Source organism: Streptopelia decaocto (genome assembly GCF_964273445.1).
Source record: "Streptopelia decaocto genome assembly, chromosome: 3".
NCBI lineage: Eukaryota > Metazoa > Chordata > Aves > Columbiformes > Columbidae > Streptopelia > Streptopelia decaocto.
This window is the reverse complement of record NC_138656.1, coordinates 96640683-96656404: the sequence shown is the minus strand read 5'-3', so window position 1 is coordinate 96656404 and position 15722 is coordinate 96640683. Positions and strand designations below refer to the sequence as shown.

Genomic DNA, 15722 nt, shown 5'->3' with positions numbered 1-15722 from the left:
TTCCTAGAGGAAATTTGCCTGTGTGAAGCTCTGTTACCATGACTTACAGTCTTTCAGTACGTAATCTAACCAAACTATTCCTGTATTGTGCTTCACTATATAGTTTAGAAATTACTGAAGTCTCATCTCATGGATGAGAAACTCATGTCACGTTATTTTTGAACATATTAAAGGCATTGAGACGATAGTTGAATTCATCCCAAAAGCTTCTCAAAGTGTCTTCCACTGAGGTCACTGCTGCCTTGATTCTGCTTTTGAGGTCATCCAGTTTAGTCACTAATGTTGGCACAAAAACATGGTCTTCAACATATCCCCACAAAAAAAGTCTCAGGGTGTATTGTCTGGGGACCTTGGGGTCCATCTTTTTGAAACACCCTGTATTTCTACTATGTTCTGGAACACATATTATGTTCAGCATCAGTAAAAATGAAGGGGAATTATTAGATATTTTGCTGCATAGTTGGGAAACTGTAAAATAGAAATAAATAAGGAAAGCTATTTGTAGATGAGTAGTTCGGAGACTTTGTAATTTACAGAAATTGTTCCCAGATGTCCAGATCAAATAAGCAGTGTATGGCCTCAGAATTTCTTGTGGATTACCACAGAAAGTTACCAGACTGTTACTGTAAAGTCAAAAGAATCATGAATTGCCATGCTGAGTCTGGCTGGGGTGGAGTTAATTTTCTTCATCATAGCCTGTATGCTGCTTTGGTTTTGACTGGTGAACAAAGCAGTGTTGATAACCCACCAGTGTTTTAGCTATTGCTAAACAGTGCTTGCACAGCCTTAAGGTGTTCTGTTTCTCAGTCAGCCCTCCCAGTGACTGGGCTAGGGACCCACAGAAGTTGTGAGAGGACACAGGTGGGACAGCTGACCCCAAATGACCAAAGAGATTTTCTGTATTGTATGACATCATGATCAGCTATAAAACTGGGTAGGAATTTTTCCAAAGCAGCCATTTCTTGGAGAGTAGGCATCAACCTACTGGTGGGAATAATTAGTATTAAATCAATTGAGGTATTTTTTAAGCTTTATTTTTTGCCTCTTCACCTATTAACAGTCTTTATTTTAACCTACAAGGTGTTTAGGTTTTGTTTGTTTATTTTTAATGTTTCTTTTGTTTTGTTTTTGCTTTTGCCTATCTAATTGTTTTCTCCATCTTCCTGGGGAGGGGAGTGAGCAGTGACTACATGGGGAGTTACCTGTCAGCCCAGGGTTAAGCCACCTCAGCTGCTCCCTGTGATAATAGATGTTAACCACTCAATTTGACATTGCTGATGACAGTTTTTCAGCTTTCCTTATGTTTACAGAGTTATAAAACATAACTGTGGAATTTATATGGAAATAGCCATTCATCTTTTACAGAAAAGAGCTGTAGGATACCTTTTAATTTTTTTTTTTTGTTTCCTTTTTCTTATGAATACTTTAAAATTTGTTTGTTGGGCTGAAAACAAAATCAACTACTGTTGCCTTTTTGTTTTCAAGATGTCTGGTGGGAGTGGGGGTTGAACTAGACAGTCTCCAAAGGTCCATTTCAGGCTTGACTTTTCTGGGAGTCTATGCATCTATGAATGAAATATATTGAAGTATCTGTGCCACATTTAGCTTTGTATGGAGTTCTGAACATAAACAACATGTTTGCTAGAAGTTACTTTCTCATAACACTGGAATCAAGCCTGAAAGCTGTGTATTTCCTTAAGAAAAAAATTCAAATAACTAAAAATGCAGATAGCTACTATAAAAATCCAGTAGAGTACTTTCCTATCTTTGTACCTAAGGCAATATTTAGATAATCAGTATCCTGGCAATTGGTGTCCTGGGTTTTCATTGCTTGTATTATGCACTGTACTTCTATGAATGAATCCACGGTGAAAACATTAACACATGCCAGTAGTGGTTAGTAGCAATGCCAAATTTCTTCCTGCTGTCTTATGGGCTACATTTTAGACTCATCACGGGACCATCTTTGTGCCTCATATAATACCAGTAAGTTAACTGGAAGGGTTCCAAAGATTAGTTTGTTCCTGTAAATGTTATTGGACCTAATGCTGAAGTTATATTAACTCATTTTTTTGAGCTGCTGTTGAGACAAAGTTCTGGAGTTACTAGGAGAGCTACATGAGAAGAAACTATAAAAAAACCTTCAAAATTCAGTTCTCCAAATGACAAGTTTGTTCAGTCCTTAGTATCTGCTTATCTGTCAATATTGCTATTTTTAATTTCTTAGACCTGTGCTTAAACCTTTCACTGAGGCTGTCAACAACTCTGTTTATAAATGTCAAGTAATTAAATAACTTCACTGAAATCTTGCTTTGAACTTTTTAAAAAACAGTTTCTTAGTCTGGTTAAATATATGCATCTTATCACATAAGAGCATTTTTGTCTTATTTCTAATTGTGTCATAGTCATAATTTTGCTGTCTGTTTACCCAAAGTAGTTGTTGAATACTTTAACCAGAAAAGAGAAAACCGAAGCCTTTCTTAGCCATCAGGAGGAATTCTGTAGAAAATGAGTCAGGAGAATTTCATTTAAGCAAAATCATATTTTCATTTTATTAATGATAAAATATTGAATCTTTTAATGCCTTTCTATACTGTATTCAATCCTACCATATACTATAATTGGTAAATACCATTTAAAAAAAAAAAAAAAAGTACCATAGTACTAATAGTACTATAATCGGTAAAATACTTCAAATTGGATACTTCAAAGAATCAGTCGCTTTGGAGAAATCACTGGTACTTTTTAAACAAGGCATTAGTCTTGAGTACTGATGATTGTCTTCAGGAAGATGTTTCTCAACATTTTAAGCAGCTGAAATATTTTTTACTGTTGCCTTTTTTCATGGAACATGAGGAGACAACCTAGGCCACAGTATTTTTTTTCTCTTCTGAGAAAAACTTAAAGTTGTCTTTTTAAAGATGGATGTTGGAGAAATATATTTATCATTAGGCACTTAATCTTCATAGCAGTCCTTTTTGCATATATTTCAAGATAAGTATTCAAGTACAATACAAATACCATATGATCATTCAGGGTATTAGCTGGATGAGTAAGAGGCCTTAAATAACGACTAGGCATATGGTATTTTCAGACTCCTGAGAACCTGATGTTCAACATAAATTTTCCTATATTGTGTTAATAAAATAACATAACTGGTATGATAAATGAAGGAAAACTTCACACCATATTTAACCTTATAGCCATATAATCTGCAGGATGCTTGCTGGAGCTCGATACCTGAATTAGATAAAATAGTCTATACTTGAGGACAAAGTAACAAAAGATTAATCTATGTGAATCTGGAGTACAAAGTGAAAAGAAGACATTTTTTAAAACTGAAAGACATCCACAGAAAAACCATCTTTTCCCATTCTTGTCTTTCCTCCCTATTTCCTCCTTTCTTATGTTCTTCATGACCATTCTTCTAACGTTCAATGCATACTTAATATCTCAGTGTTATCAGCTGTATTGTCCTAACTTTCAATATACCTGTGCAGCATTCATGCTTGATCTGAACTGCTTTATCATTACAGTTTAAGTTAAATCTTTTTTTGTAACTGCACATTTGAGAACTTTAGCTCATCTCAATATAAACACTTTTATGTTCTGAAGTATTTCAGGTTTTCTTGGTCCTCTTCCACATTCTAAGGAACTGTTGAATATAAGGATATTACTGACTCAACAGAAAAAATACTCAAGAATAATATTACATATCAGAACTTGTTTTTGTCTTACTTGATTTTGAAGCATTTTTTAGTGTTGCCATGAAAAGATAAAGGTTGAAATTTTTCCTATAGCAAAGTCAGAAGCAAGCGTTCATTGACTTAGAATGTAGAACTCTTGCCTTTGTGTTCATGAAAACTGAATGTTTTAGTGAATGGTAACCTAATTATTTACTGCGGGACCTGCTCGTGAACTCTGTATCTAATTTTCTTTTTATCTAGAAAAGTAGATACGGTGCCTTTGTACTCAATTCCAGAGACATGATAGACAAGCTTTAATCCATCTTTTGTTAAGATAAACAAAATTTTGTTTCTAAACAAAATTCTGTAAATACTACAAGGATGTATAGAGGTTGTTACTGTAAAATTGGCCTGGAAGATGAAATGGGATTACTTAATCACAACTAATCTTTTGAGTTTATGTTTTAATCCATTTGAGTTGTTTGCCAGTTACTCTTGGTACAAACATCATTTTGGTGCTATAAGGACATGATGCACATATTTTACGGCATGGTACATCTGTTCCTGCTCAAGATTATTTACAAAGAAATTATTTTCATGCAGCGTGTCTCTAAGAATTGTATTAGAAGTTACAATGTTCTTGGTTCAGTTAATTTATACTGTGATTTAAAGAGAAATGACTTGGATTAGGAAGTTTCTTTTATTTGCAATAAATATACACAGCTGTAAGTATAAAGCTAACAGATTTCAATATTCTTGTTGTACATTGTAAAAAGTAGTTGTAAAAAATATACACAGGTACCACCTTAAAATTTATAACTCAAATCCTAAGTTGCAGTCTTAACTGTATGTTTTTAAGACATTAAGATACTTTTCTTAACTTAACACAGCAATGTGTTACCACATTTTGAATATTTTTTGAAGGTCATTGATTTATTCATGTGATTAACTCTTATTTTTAGGTTTGGTATGATATAATGACTATGGAAATTATTTTCTCTTTTTGTACAGCTGTTGCATTTTCAAAAATTTGATGGTGTGTATTCTAAAAGTAAACATAATATTCTTTGGAGTTTTGTAATGAAGTTCAACAATAAGTTTGAAGATGTGCTGCTTTTCATTACAAACAAAAAAATACTGTTCACTTCCAATAGCATGCGAAATTGGACATCTCCCATCGCGTCCTCCCCCCCGCCCCCCTTCCCAAGGAAAACATCACTTGCCACATCACACAAAACAGGAGCTTTTGTAGCAGTTCATATTCGAGGTTGCTGGTTCCCCTGAAATTTATCAAACATAAGCTACTTGGTTAGAACTTGGTTTGATAACAAGATTACTTTCTAAATTCAGTTTACAATTTCTTGCTTATAGCAACAGATTTAGGGCAAAAGTGCCCTTTACAGAAAGTTATTTTTCTACATACAATTAAACCATTTTATAAGATATATATTACTAGTTTATAAATAAGTCTGTTCAGCTTAGAATCTTGTTTACCTAGTGAGCCATAAAGGATAACTTTATGATGCTTGATATCTATTATGACAATTTTTGTCTAAGGGGAACATGTCATAGCACTTCTTCCCAAATTTTATGAGGCAAAGTATTATAATTTTAATAAAAAGTAAAAATATATGGATTTGTATGGCATCTCCTTCCAAAAGAAAAAAAAATACAGAATATTTCCGTTAATTTTGAACCAAGCATGGGAATAATTTAATGCACCAATGAAATTCGGCATGTTCTAAGGTGGATAATGACAATGGTTTAATGGTGCATGGCTGTGCTAACAGTAAGAAACAGACATTTGAAATGGCTAGAGAACCATTTAGGGAAAATGTGACTGCCAGAGATAGAATTGTCCTAAGCACAGGGATTTACTTTCTAATAAATTCCATATATCTAATTTTGAGGGTATACACACATTTTTGTTCACATAATTCTACCTGTTGCTATAGGAGCAGCAGGGTATTGGAGAGTTGCTGTGGGTTTTGAGGTTGCGTGTATGAATCGTGCTGTGTCTCACTAGCGAGTAACAATACTTTTTTTTTACTCATATTTAAGGCTTGCCAAATGACAACTATAGGAAGGATGTTGCAAAGCTCAAATATCTGTAAAAGGGGAAAGTTGCTGAATTGTGTGACAGTGGACAAACTTGGCAAAGAACTTACCGGTCTCTTACTTATATGAGAAGCTTTATGGCTCAGCTCACATTGATGAAGCCAATGAGGAAAATAAATCCCTCTTCCTGCACGTTGTGCTTCAAATTTAAACTAAATAGTAATTAGAAGGAAAACACCCTTTATACAGCTGAAGGGCAGAGCCCTGGTAGGAACTTCAGTCTTGTTTCATTTTCTCCTAAAGATGCCGCCTTTACCACTAGAGGAATAGTCTCTAAACACTCTTTGTGAGGCTTTTAATATTATAGTCTGCCAGATGCAACTTATCATTATAAATTGTTTTGAAGACTGGTTTAGAAAATCAACCCAGGAAAAAATGTTGAATAGAATATTTTGGGGAAAATTTTACAACAACAAGAAGAAAAGTGTATTTCAGAAACTGAAAACATAACCACTTCAAGTAGTGGATAAAAATAATAATAATTCAACTACTATATTAATTTGCCCATCTTACCAGTAGAGGATAATTTCTGTGACAACCAGAGGAAATATTTTAATATAGCCTCAGTTTTCAATATGTAAACATGAGTAGTCCCTGAAGAGTTAAAGTGAACCATTGTGGGATGACCCTGCTGGGAACAGAAGACTGAAACTTGTCCAAAGTGGTCTCCAAGGTTCACATCAATCCAGTGCTTCAGAGCTCAGTTGAACATAAATTATCACATTAATCTATGCAGTCAGGACTCTGCACTGTTAGCAGCTGTTTTTTGTGATCTAGAATATGCAGTTGACAGAAGAGGATACCAGTGAATTAAACAGATTTTTTCTTCTTTGCAGGCTGATTCACATGCGGATTATGTACAAGAGCTTAATAGGGGCTGATACTGGTCCAATATTGTTCAACATTTTCATTTATGGTCTGGATGATGGGACAAAGTCCACCCTCAACAAGTTTGCAGATGTTACAAAACTGATGAGTGCCTGCCCACACCAGATGGGTATTCCCATTCAGAGAGAGCTTGACAGGCTGGAGTAATGGGCCAACAGGAACCTTCTGAAATTCAGTAATGAACCAAATCAAGAGAACAGAACTGATATAGCAGACTCCCCTTTTCAAATCTTTACTCCAGTTTTAGGTATTGTGATGTAAAAGGCTCACTCTTCTAATATCCTCAGAAGGTTTTGAAATTTAACATAGCTATGCATAGAAATATGACTTTGGTATTTTAATGGTTTGTTTCAGCTGTAAAATTTGTACCTGATTGCTTCATTTTTTTGTCACAGAATCATTTGGTTTGGGTAAATTAAACATAGAACCAACTAATGTAACTTCATTGTTACTTCTAATTACACATTCAAAGAGTTTGCTATTTTAGAAATTATAAGAGTTCTACTTACCGCTTAACTTGTTCTAGGTTCTTTGGTCTTTGGAATTGGGCCATTGGATCTCAGAGGAACCATATGAACTTTCATCCACCTTTCCTGCAGCTCCTGTAAGTTTAATGGCCCTTTAAGCTTGTGAACTTTCTTTTGTTTATGTGCAAAATGACTGGCCTTCTAAATAGCTTTTGTGAGCTAGAAGGCCTACAAGCACTAGTATTTTTTTAAAGCAAATACTTTAAGGAGTTATTTTCTCCACCCACTACTTTTTGAAGTGTATGCAAAAACTTTGGTATACATGGAAAATGCAAAAAATTGATTCACCAATTAACATCTGAATAAACTAGCTTCTTATTTGAGTATAAATGTCCTTTATTTTGTTTCTGGCATATTTAATTTCTATCTGTGCTTGCATATAAGCTGGAGAGGCATGTTGTTGCCTAATGGAAAAATGTGTCAGGTCATAGACTCAATATTTTCAGTCCAGAAATGACTGTGGCACTGGAAAATTATTATGGGCTTCTAAAACTACTAAGTAGGTAAAATGAAGCATTTTTCCTGCCTTTAATGATACTTCTTAGGTACTGAATTGTGAACTAGTGCAAAAGTATATCTATGGGGGCATGGTATATCTGCGCAGATACAAGTGTATCTGCACTCCGTGGGTTGTAATTGATTAAACTGTAATTTCACTTTGGTTTTAAAACAAGTAAAATTCTAGCAGGTTACTAGTCAATCATTTAATAGTTGTGCCAAAAAAGGTTTCACAATTTCTCTTACATTGTAGCAGCTAGATAAATATATTATTATTAGCTACTTGTTTCTCACAGTTTCACACAGGATTTGAAGAAAAAAACATTTAATGGTGTTTGAACTTCATAATTACTATAATTTTATTAACTGTTAGGAACTTCTTTTTAACATTCTTTCTAATCCTGTTATTTATGTAAATGTACGTGTTCATGATGAAGACTTTATTTCATGCTTATAAACTGTATGTTCTCAAAGTGTACGGAAACTGAAGCAGTTATTCTAAAATAAGCCCAAACAAATTAATCATCCATTATAATGTGGTGCTTTTTTCTAAAAAGAGGAAGTATGTTGGTTTTTTTTAATATAGCAAATACATTGAGAGTGGCAAAACTTGATGTGAAAAATAAGTAAGTGCTTGTTCTTTTTTTCCTGTTTTCTTTATTTGTATGAGAATAGAACACACTACTTCAGATTGAGCTGTTTGGAGTTTTCTGTTTCTTCTCAGACTACCTTGGTTATTAAACAAGTATGTTATCAGTAACAACTTACATAGCATTCTTTGGAAGTGATTCCTGCTGAGGTTGTTTTTTGGATTCTGTTTACAGTTTTTATTACTGAAGCAGAAGTAAGGAGGGCTTGAGAGATGGTGAGAAGATAAAATTGAGGGAGGTTATGGTAGTGCTGAGAACCTCAATCACTTCTGTTTGCAGTGTGCTCATCTTCCAGAGGAACAAAGTCAGTGTCCAAGGTGATAATTCCATCACCTTTCCAGTCCTTTCTTCTTCAGTCATCCTGGTTTCTTAATGTAATACATAGTTTATTTTTAAAACATGGTTATTATTTGAACATTAATGTTATTTATATTCCCTTTCTTTTCATGTTATTTCTTTTCTGCTTCCTAAGAAGTATTTAGAGACAATGGAAGTGCACTCTAGTTTTATATACTGTTTATTTGATTACAGGAAGGAATAAAAGAAGTGGTTATCTTGCTGTTGTAATTATTTGTACCAGGTCCAAAGCAGTTGTTGCAGTCTTCTTTTTCCTATTATTGCATTCCTTCCGAAATGTCCTCCCATCACTTCACTTTGGTGTTTGCAGTTTAAACCATGTAATCTCATTTAGATAAAATATAATTTAAAAACATATTCACTCTAAAATTTTACAGTTGTGTTGATAAATTACTCAATTTTCAAAAAAAAATAAAAGTGTCATTAAACAATTGATCCACTCAATTTCTACATCAATATCTTTGATCACTTTACCAAAATAGTTATGGAAGTCTTAAACTTTATAAAACTTTTTCCCAGCAAATTGAATCTAGACATGCAATATTATTCTCAACATATAGTGTTTTCTTACTAAAATAATGAGTGTTAATGTCAACTAGCAATTAGCACTATTTTCCTTTGCCAGGCTGAGCATTCATGTGTGCCGGATTCCATCATGGCTTTTAAGCAGTTTTGGTTTTTGTTTGTTTTGGTTTTTTTGATTACTGGGATAGATATGCTTACTATCTCAAATATTGGGAGTACTTTCTTTAGTTGTCTGATTAAATGCAGTGAAGCTGAAAATACAGTAATCTAGACTTAGCATTTCATAGAATCATTAAATACTTTAGATTAGAAAAGACCTCTGAAGGTTGTCTAGTTCAACACTCCACTCCAAGGGAATTCTCCAGTCCACCCTCATGGTAATAAATGAATAGATTAAAAATAAAATGCAACTTTCTAAGTGGAATTTCACCAATTCCAACTTGTGTTTGCTGCCTCTTGTCCCCATCTCTTGTCCCATCATGGTGCACCTCCAAGGAGGGTGTGGCTCTGTCTTCTATGTGGCCTCAATTGGGCAGTTGTAGACAGCAGTAAGATCTCCCCTTCCCTTTCTCTAGGCTGAAAAAAGAGGCCTCTATTGGCCTCTCTTGGTATGTCTAGCTCCTTTACTATAATAGCTTCCTGACCATCTGCTAGACTTGCTCTCTAAGACAGTTCTTAGAAATTCATGAAAGCAATTTTGTGAAGTATTTTTTTAGTTTGGGATATATATCTACTTACAGTTTTGCTAGGAGAAACAATAAGATATTAAACAGTAATCTTAAATACTTTGGGATAATGTTATGCAATTCTTTAGATGATGACTGTTAATTTACATTCATTACGTTTATGTAAGATCAGACCATGAAGGGATATTAGAATTATTTTTTGTCTCTTCTACCCTTTAATAATGCTGAGACACATTTTCAGTAAAGAAGAATGGTTGTGGTGTGAGTGGTGTTGTTCTCTAGCACCAGCTTTAATGACCGTCGGTATAAAATGAAGCATTTTCTTCCTTCTTTCTCAAAATTATTTACTGTCTTTAAGATACAGTACCTTCTTTTAAGTATGCCTCCAGAAATGTGTCTGCCATTTTTGTTTTGGTTTTTTATGAGATATTTTCTTGCCTTGTAACTGATTCAGTCATCTGCTGAAATTAAAATTTTACAAAAACATTACTTTAAGTCAAAGACTAAGCATAAGAATTAAAGCCTAAAGTTAATTTGGGGAAAAAACTCCACAAAATTATTTTGTGTGATTTATGAAGAAATATCTTCTCAGTCTGAACTGCAGTGTTCAGTACCCAATTTTAAAGCATATAGTAAATAAAAAAATAAAAAGGCAGAAAATCACCCAGTAGCGTAATTTATTCACATTGTGTCATACATTGCGGCCTGCCTATGGAGAATTTTGAGGGAGAAGTCCTAACCTTACTGAAAAAAACCAACAGTATGACCTTAGATAACTTTCACATTTTTTTCTTCCTGTTTTGAAAATGTGGTAGTTTGTGTCTTAAGTCATGAGCATAAATTTAATTGTATCAAAGAACACGCATATGTTTTTTTCAGTTAGGTTATTTTTACAAAACATATAGATGTATTACAGCACCAGGTGATAAATGATTGTCATAGACAACCGGACATCTGGTGTTAATGCCGTTGTCTCAGTTTATAAAATACTCATCAGTTATTTTACAAGTAAATGACAGGAAAAGAAAAAAGTGCAATCATCATAAAAATATAAAGAAATATATATACTATGTTGTAGTTTGCAGGGATTTTTGTAACTTAAACATAGTGACTGTAATAAGTAGAAACTGAAAGAAATGGTGATTTTTGTACATGGTATTTCCCAAGAATAAATGCAAAGTACTTAAATGCTATTTGGTCTCTGTTAAATAAAGTAAGACAGGCTATTGGAAAAAAAAATCCCTGAATAAGTGTAAGAAGTTGTTTAGGAGACTATAGGGGGGAAGACTGTATTCTTTAACTACAGTATTGAGCTAATTACAAGACAATATTTTTTATGTACATAAAAGGCAAATATAACACAGAGATAAATAGTTCTAGATCTAGTTGAGTGTTTTATATTAGAGTAATGTTTAAAGTTCAGTGATGAGGCAAAATGCATATTTCTAAAGCTATTTTAGGTATTTTTCACAGTTCCAGTTATTTACTAACACATACATAAAATAAATGATCAGTAAAGCAAAGTCCTTAAGTTGTCTGGCAGTTCCTTGGATGTTCTTTTCATTCAGTCGTTTGGCCAACTCCCTGTTATATCAGGTTGATGCTTTAGACTTTGCATCTGGTTGAGTAATATGAGCTTTAGCTGATCAAGGCTTTTGCAGTTCAGGAATCCTACTGAACTGATCCCTTCAGAACACTAGCACATGTTTTCTGGGCTTGAAAATGAGACAAGTTGCAAATGTGTGTTTACATGCTCAGCAAATTAAGTCTTTGAAAACTAAACAATACATAATTCACATAATGCAAAAGCATTTAGAAATCTGCTGGTCGAATCATCATAGTCGTGGCTTTGAGAGAGTATCCTGAGCCTTTCCAGTAGTACCACTTGATACCGTTGAACTTGTTGTTGTTCTGTCGTAATGGATAATACATTCCATTGAGGTTAGAAGGACCACATGCATCAAACCACCATCCTGCAAGACAGAGATGAAACCAAAGAAAAACATCAGCAGATGAAAATGTCAGCACAGGTAACTTTCGCAACAGTATATAAAGACACTCTGTTGTCCCGAAATGAAAAAGAAATCTAAAACCAAGTTTTCATTCTTAGGATTTTGAAGTGTCAGGATAAAATACTTTTCTCAAACTCAGCAGGGAAATGTATTTATGTATTCACTACATACTCTTGAAGCTTATGTAATACATAGTAGTTGAAAATTGAGAAGGGAAGGTCTTCAATCAAGTTTTATTTATTATCAATATCAAATATTATTGTTGACGGTCTCAGGGCAGAACTTGACTTGAACTATAAAGATACGGAGTAGTCTTTGGGTTTTATCTACTCTGGTAAATCACTGTTCTTCACAGATTTACATTCCTTTCTTAATTGTTTTTAGAGGATTAATTCAGTTATCTGTTTCAGTTCCCTGTGCAGATCAGTTCAAAACCTCTGTGCTGAATCTTAGTAAGAAGGAAAAGGAGAAAAAAAGCAGCCCAAACTTATTTTGTATCCTTATGGTCCTGACCTGTTAGTGGGTCATAAGGAAAATTTATTTTTATTCATAAGATAATATTTTTATACTTCTGTTATGATGGCGATAATGTGTACGTTCTGTTTTGCAAGGCAGTAATCCAATTATCCTTTTAGATAAACTGAAGTTTCCTTTTATCTTTCAACTTGTGCTATAGGGAAGCAAACCATTCCTTAAGAGACAAAAGGAAGATAAGTCAAATTTACAAAGCAGCTGTTTACATTTCAGAATGTGGAATTGTAGATTGACAAATTCTAGGATAGGTTGTGTAGTTCAAGATATAAATATCACCTAAAACTCAAATAACCAGTGAGCATCCTTAGAAAAAATACGCATATCTCATATATGTGTTGTATCTTAAATTTCTGTTTTGCCATTTCATAACTGTACTGAAATACAGAATTAAATACTTGTACCCTTCTGCAACATGTACAGTATACAACATTTCACTGACCAAATGAATCTGTAAAACAAGTTTTTTGGGGGAGCTGAATATTTTGATCTCTGAGACTGTGTTATCTCATTCCTTGGAAGAATCTACTGTTGCTCTACTTAGTTCCACAATTACAGACTTTTTGTACCCCAACTTTTGCGAGACTGTTTTTTTTCTTTTTCCCTGTTTTAATTTCTCTTGTTTTATTTTAACCTTTGTCAAATGATAAAATATCACTTTGAGTCACCATACTAGAGTTTCTATGTGTGAGTTTTGGAGTTCTTCAATAGTCAAAATTTACTGTCAAAATTATCACTATTTATCTCATAGACTATTTTGGTGCCAATAAAAATAGGAAGACTGAGAAACAAAAAAACATTCCTACCTCCTGTTAGCATTTGTGAACATTTGCAAATACATTTGTCATTGTCTGCATCCTTTGTGCTAAAATCATTTCCTGGTTGGCTTATACTACTTATTTTGCCTGCTGTCCCAGTAAGTCCTTTAAGGTAGATCCTGTAGAAGTGAGGAATGGAAAAACAGTTATTACATGGAAGTTAATGGTAGTTGATCTGCAAAATAATGATGGAATAGTTTGCAATAAATATCCTGTTCCAATAATTCCGTTCTCTTCTGGCCAATATACTGTTGTAAGCTGTTTTGCAGCATAATGTTTTCATTTAAGCAGAAATGGTCAGCACAATATTCTAATGAAAAGCCTTCACATTTGTAAAGATGACTGTTTTGTTCATATATTATAAGAAAATGAGAGCAGGCACATAATAACTCCTGGAGTTTTTCATATATATCATGCATTTCTTAATATTTTAAGTATGCTGTGTGCAGTTATTTTTTTTAAATCGAGTTCAGAAGTTTTGGATTAAACTTTTTTGATTTGTATTTAGCTGTTAGCACATCATGGCAATGTAGCAATGTAGCATTACAACATTGCATCTGTGAGAGATAATAGCATTACCTGGACTATTTATTACCAACTAGTAACTGAAATTTTAGGAGTTTCTCAATATTTCCCTTTCCATTTTCCTAATTACTCTTCCTTTTTGTGTTGTTTATATATTTATAAGTGTTAAACCATAGAATCATTGAGTCATTTAGGTTAGAAAACACCCTTAAGATCATCAAGTCCAACCACTAAACTAACGCTGCCAAGTTCACCACTAAACAATGTCCCTAAGTGTTACATCTATGCATCTTTTAAATACCTCCAGGGATGGTGACTCAACCACTTCTGTGGGCAGCCTGTGAAGAAATATTTCCTAATATCTAATCTAAACCTCCCCTCATGCAACTTGAGGCCATTTCCTCTTGTCCTATCACTTGCTACTTGGGAGAAGAGACCAACATCCTCCATGCTACAGCCTCCTTTCAGGTAGTTGTAGACGGTTATAAGGTCTCCCCTCAGCGTCCTTTTCTCCAGGCTAAACAGCCCCAGTTCCCTCAACTGTTCCTCATCAGATTTGTGCTCCAGGCCCCTCACCAGCCTTATTGCCCTCCTCTGCACCCTCTCCAGCAACTCAATGTTTCTCTTGTAGTGAGGGGCCCCAAAACTGAACACAGTATTCAAGATGAGGCTTCACCAACACCAAGTACAGGGCAACGATCACTTCCCTAGAATCATAGAAGGTCCTTAGTTGGAAGGGACCGACAAGGATCACTGAGTCCAACTCCTGTCCCTGCGTATGACAACCCCACAGTTCACACCACGTGTCTGAGGACGTTGTCCAGTCTCTTCTTGAACGCTGCCAGGCTTGGGGCCTTGACATCTCCCCGGGAGCCTGTTCCGCTACCTATCCCTAGTCCTGCTGGTCACACTATTCCTTATACAAGCCAGGACGCTGTTGGCCTTTCTGGCCACCTGGGCACACTGCTGGCTCATATTCAGCCTGCTGTCAATCAACACCCCCAGATCCCTCTCTGCCAGGCAGCTTTCCAGCCACTCTTCCCCAGCCTGTAGCGCTGCCTGGGGTTGTTGTGACCCAAGTGCAGGACCTGGTGCTTGGCCTTGTTAAACCTCATACAATTGGCCTCAGCCCAACAATCCAGCCAGTCCAGACCCCTCTGTGGAATCTTCCTACCCTCTAGCAGATCAACACTCCCATCCAACTTGGTGTCGTCTTCAAACTTACTGAGGGTGCACTCGATCCCCTCATCCACATCATTGATAAAGAGATTAAGGAAAACAGAGGTATTTAAGTTTACTTCAGTTCCCTGGCAAGGTGAGCTGTCAGTGAGGCTGCTGCTGTCTGGATCTGCTCATACAGCTGCAGATGCAGTCTCAGTGGGGAGAGACACAGGGCACCGAACTGGGGCGGTGATTACACAGCTATTACTGTGTTACATTGAATCGAAAGGACTTGAACCCTCTGCTCCCACAGTATCTCTTTAGTAATTTCATTCCTGTATCAAATAGCTCATAGAGTATCTCAGAGATACTCTATTTGTTTAACAAGGAGACCTGCCTCTGTGAGAACCAACTTGTCCCACAATCAGTCTTCATCTTGCATGTAATTCTCTGCTTACAATAGAAGTTGTCTTTGGTAGTTCCACAGGTTATTTTAACTCATTTTATTTTCTCTATTTGAAAACATTAAAAATGTATAAATTTTTTATTCATCTAGGTTTCAAAAGATCAGCTCATTACAGAATTTCTCAAAAATCTCTTTCAAAAAGTTAAATATTGTGGTTTTACTTAAGATAAGTTCAAAATTACGTAAGCCAATTTCTAACATAAATGGTATTAAAGGTTTCAAGTATAATGTATGAGCCTAGGCTTGATTTTCAATTATTATTTGAAGTCTAATA

The 15722-nt window shown here is 34.9% G+C and overlaps 2 protein-coding genes across 8 annotated transcripts in view; one reads left to right on the top strand and one right to left on the bottom strand.

Moving 5' to 3' along the window:
• Positions 1-15722, top strand: part of MCPH1 (microcephalin 1) — a 127325-nt gene that overhangs the window by 37739 nt on the left and 73864 nt on the right. For 2 of the 4 annotated variants that reach the window (XM_082050036.1, XM_082050034.1), the window contains one exon: positions 7219-7296. In XM_082050036.1, coding sequence (XP_081906162.1) covers positions 7219-7296 — 78 coding nt within the window. Of the gene's footprint in view, positions 1-6640; positions 7158-7218; positions 7297-8541; positions 10452-15722 lie in introns of those variants that run through there. The other 2 variants (XM_082050035.1, XM_082050037.1) reach the window with 2 other exon arrangements.
• Positions 10596-15722, bottom strand: part of ANGPT2 (angiopoietin 2) — a 41213-nt gene continuing 36086 nt past the window's right edge. For all 4 annotated transcript variants that reach the window (XM_082050038.1, XM_082050039.1, XM_082050040.1 and 1 more), the window contains 2 exons: positions 13285-13415; positions 10596-11908 (listed from right to left, as the gene is read on the bottom strand). In XM_082050038.1, coding sequence (XP_081906164.1) covers positions 11748-11908; positions 13285-13415 — 292 coding nt within the window. In that variant the 3' untranslated portion in view covers positions 10596-11747. The remainder of the gene's footprint in view (positions 11909-13284; positions 13416-15722) is intronic.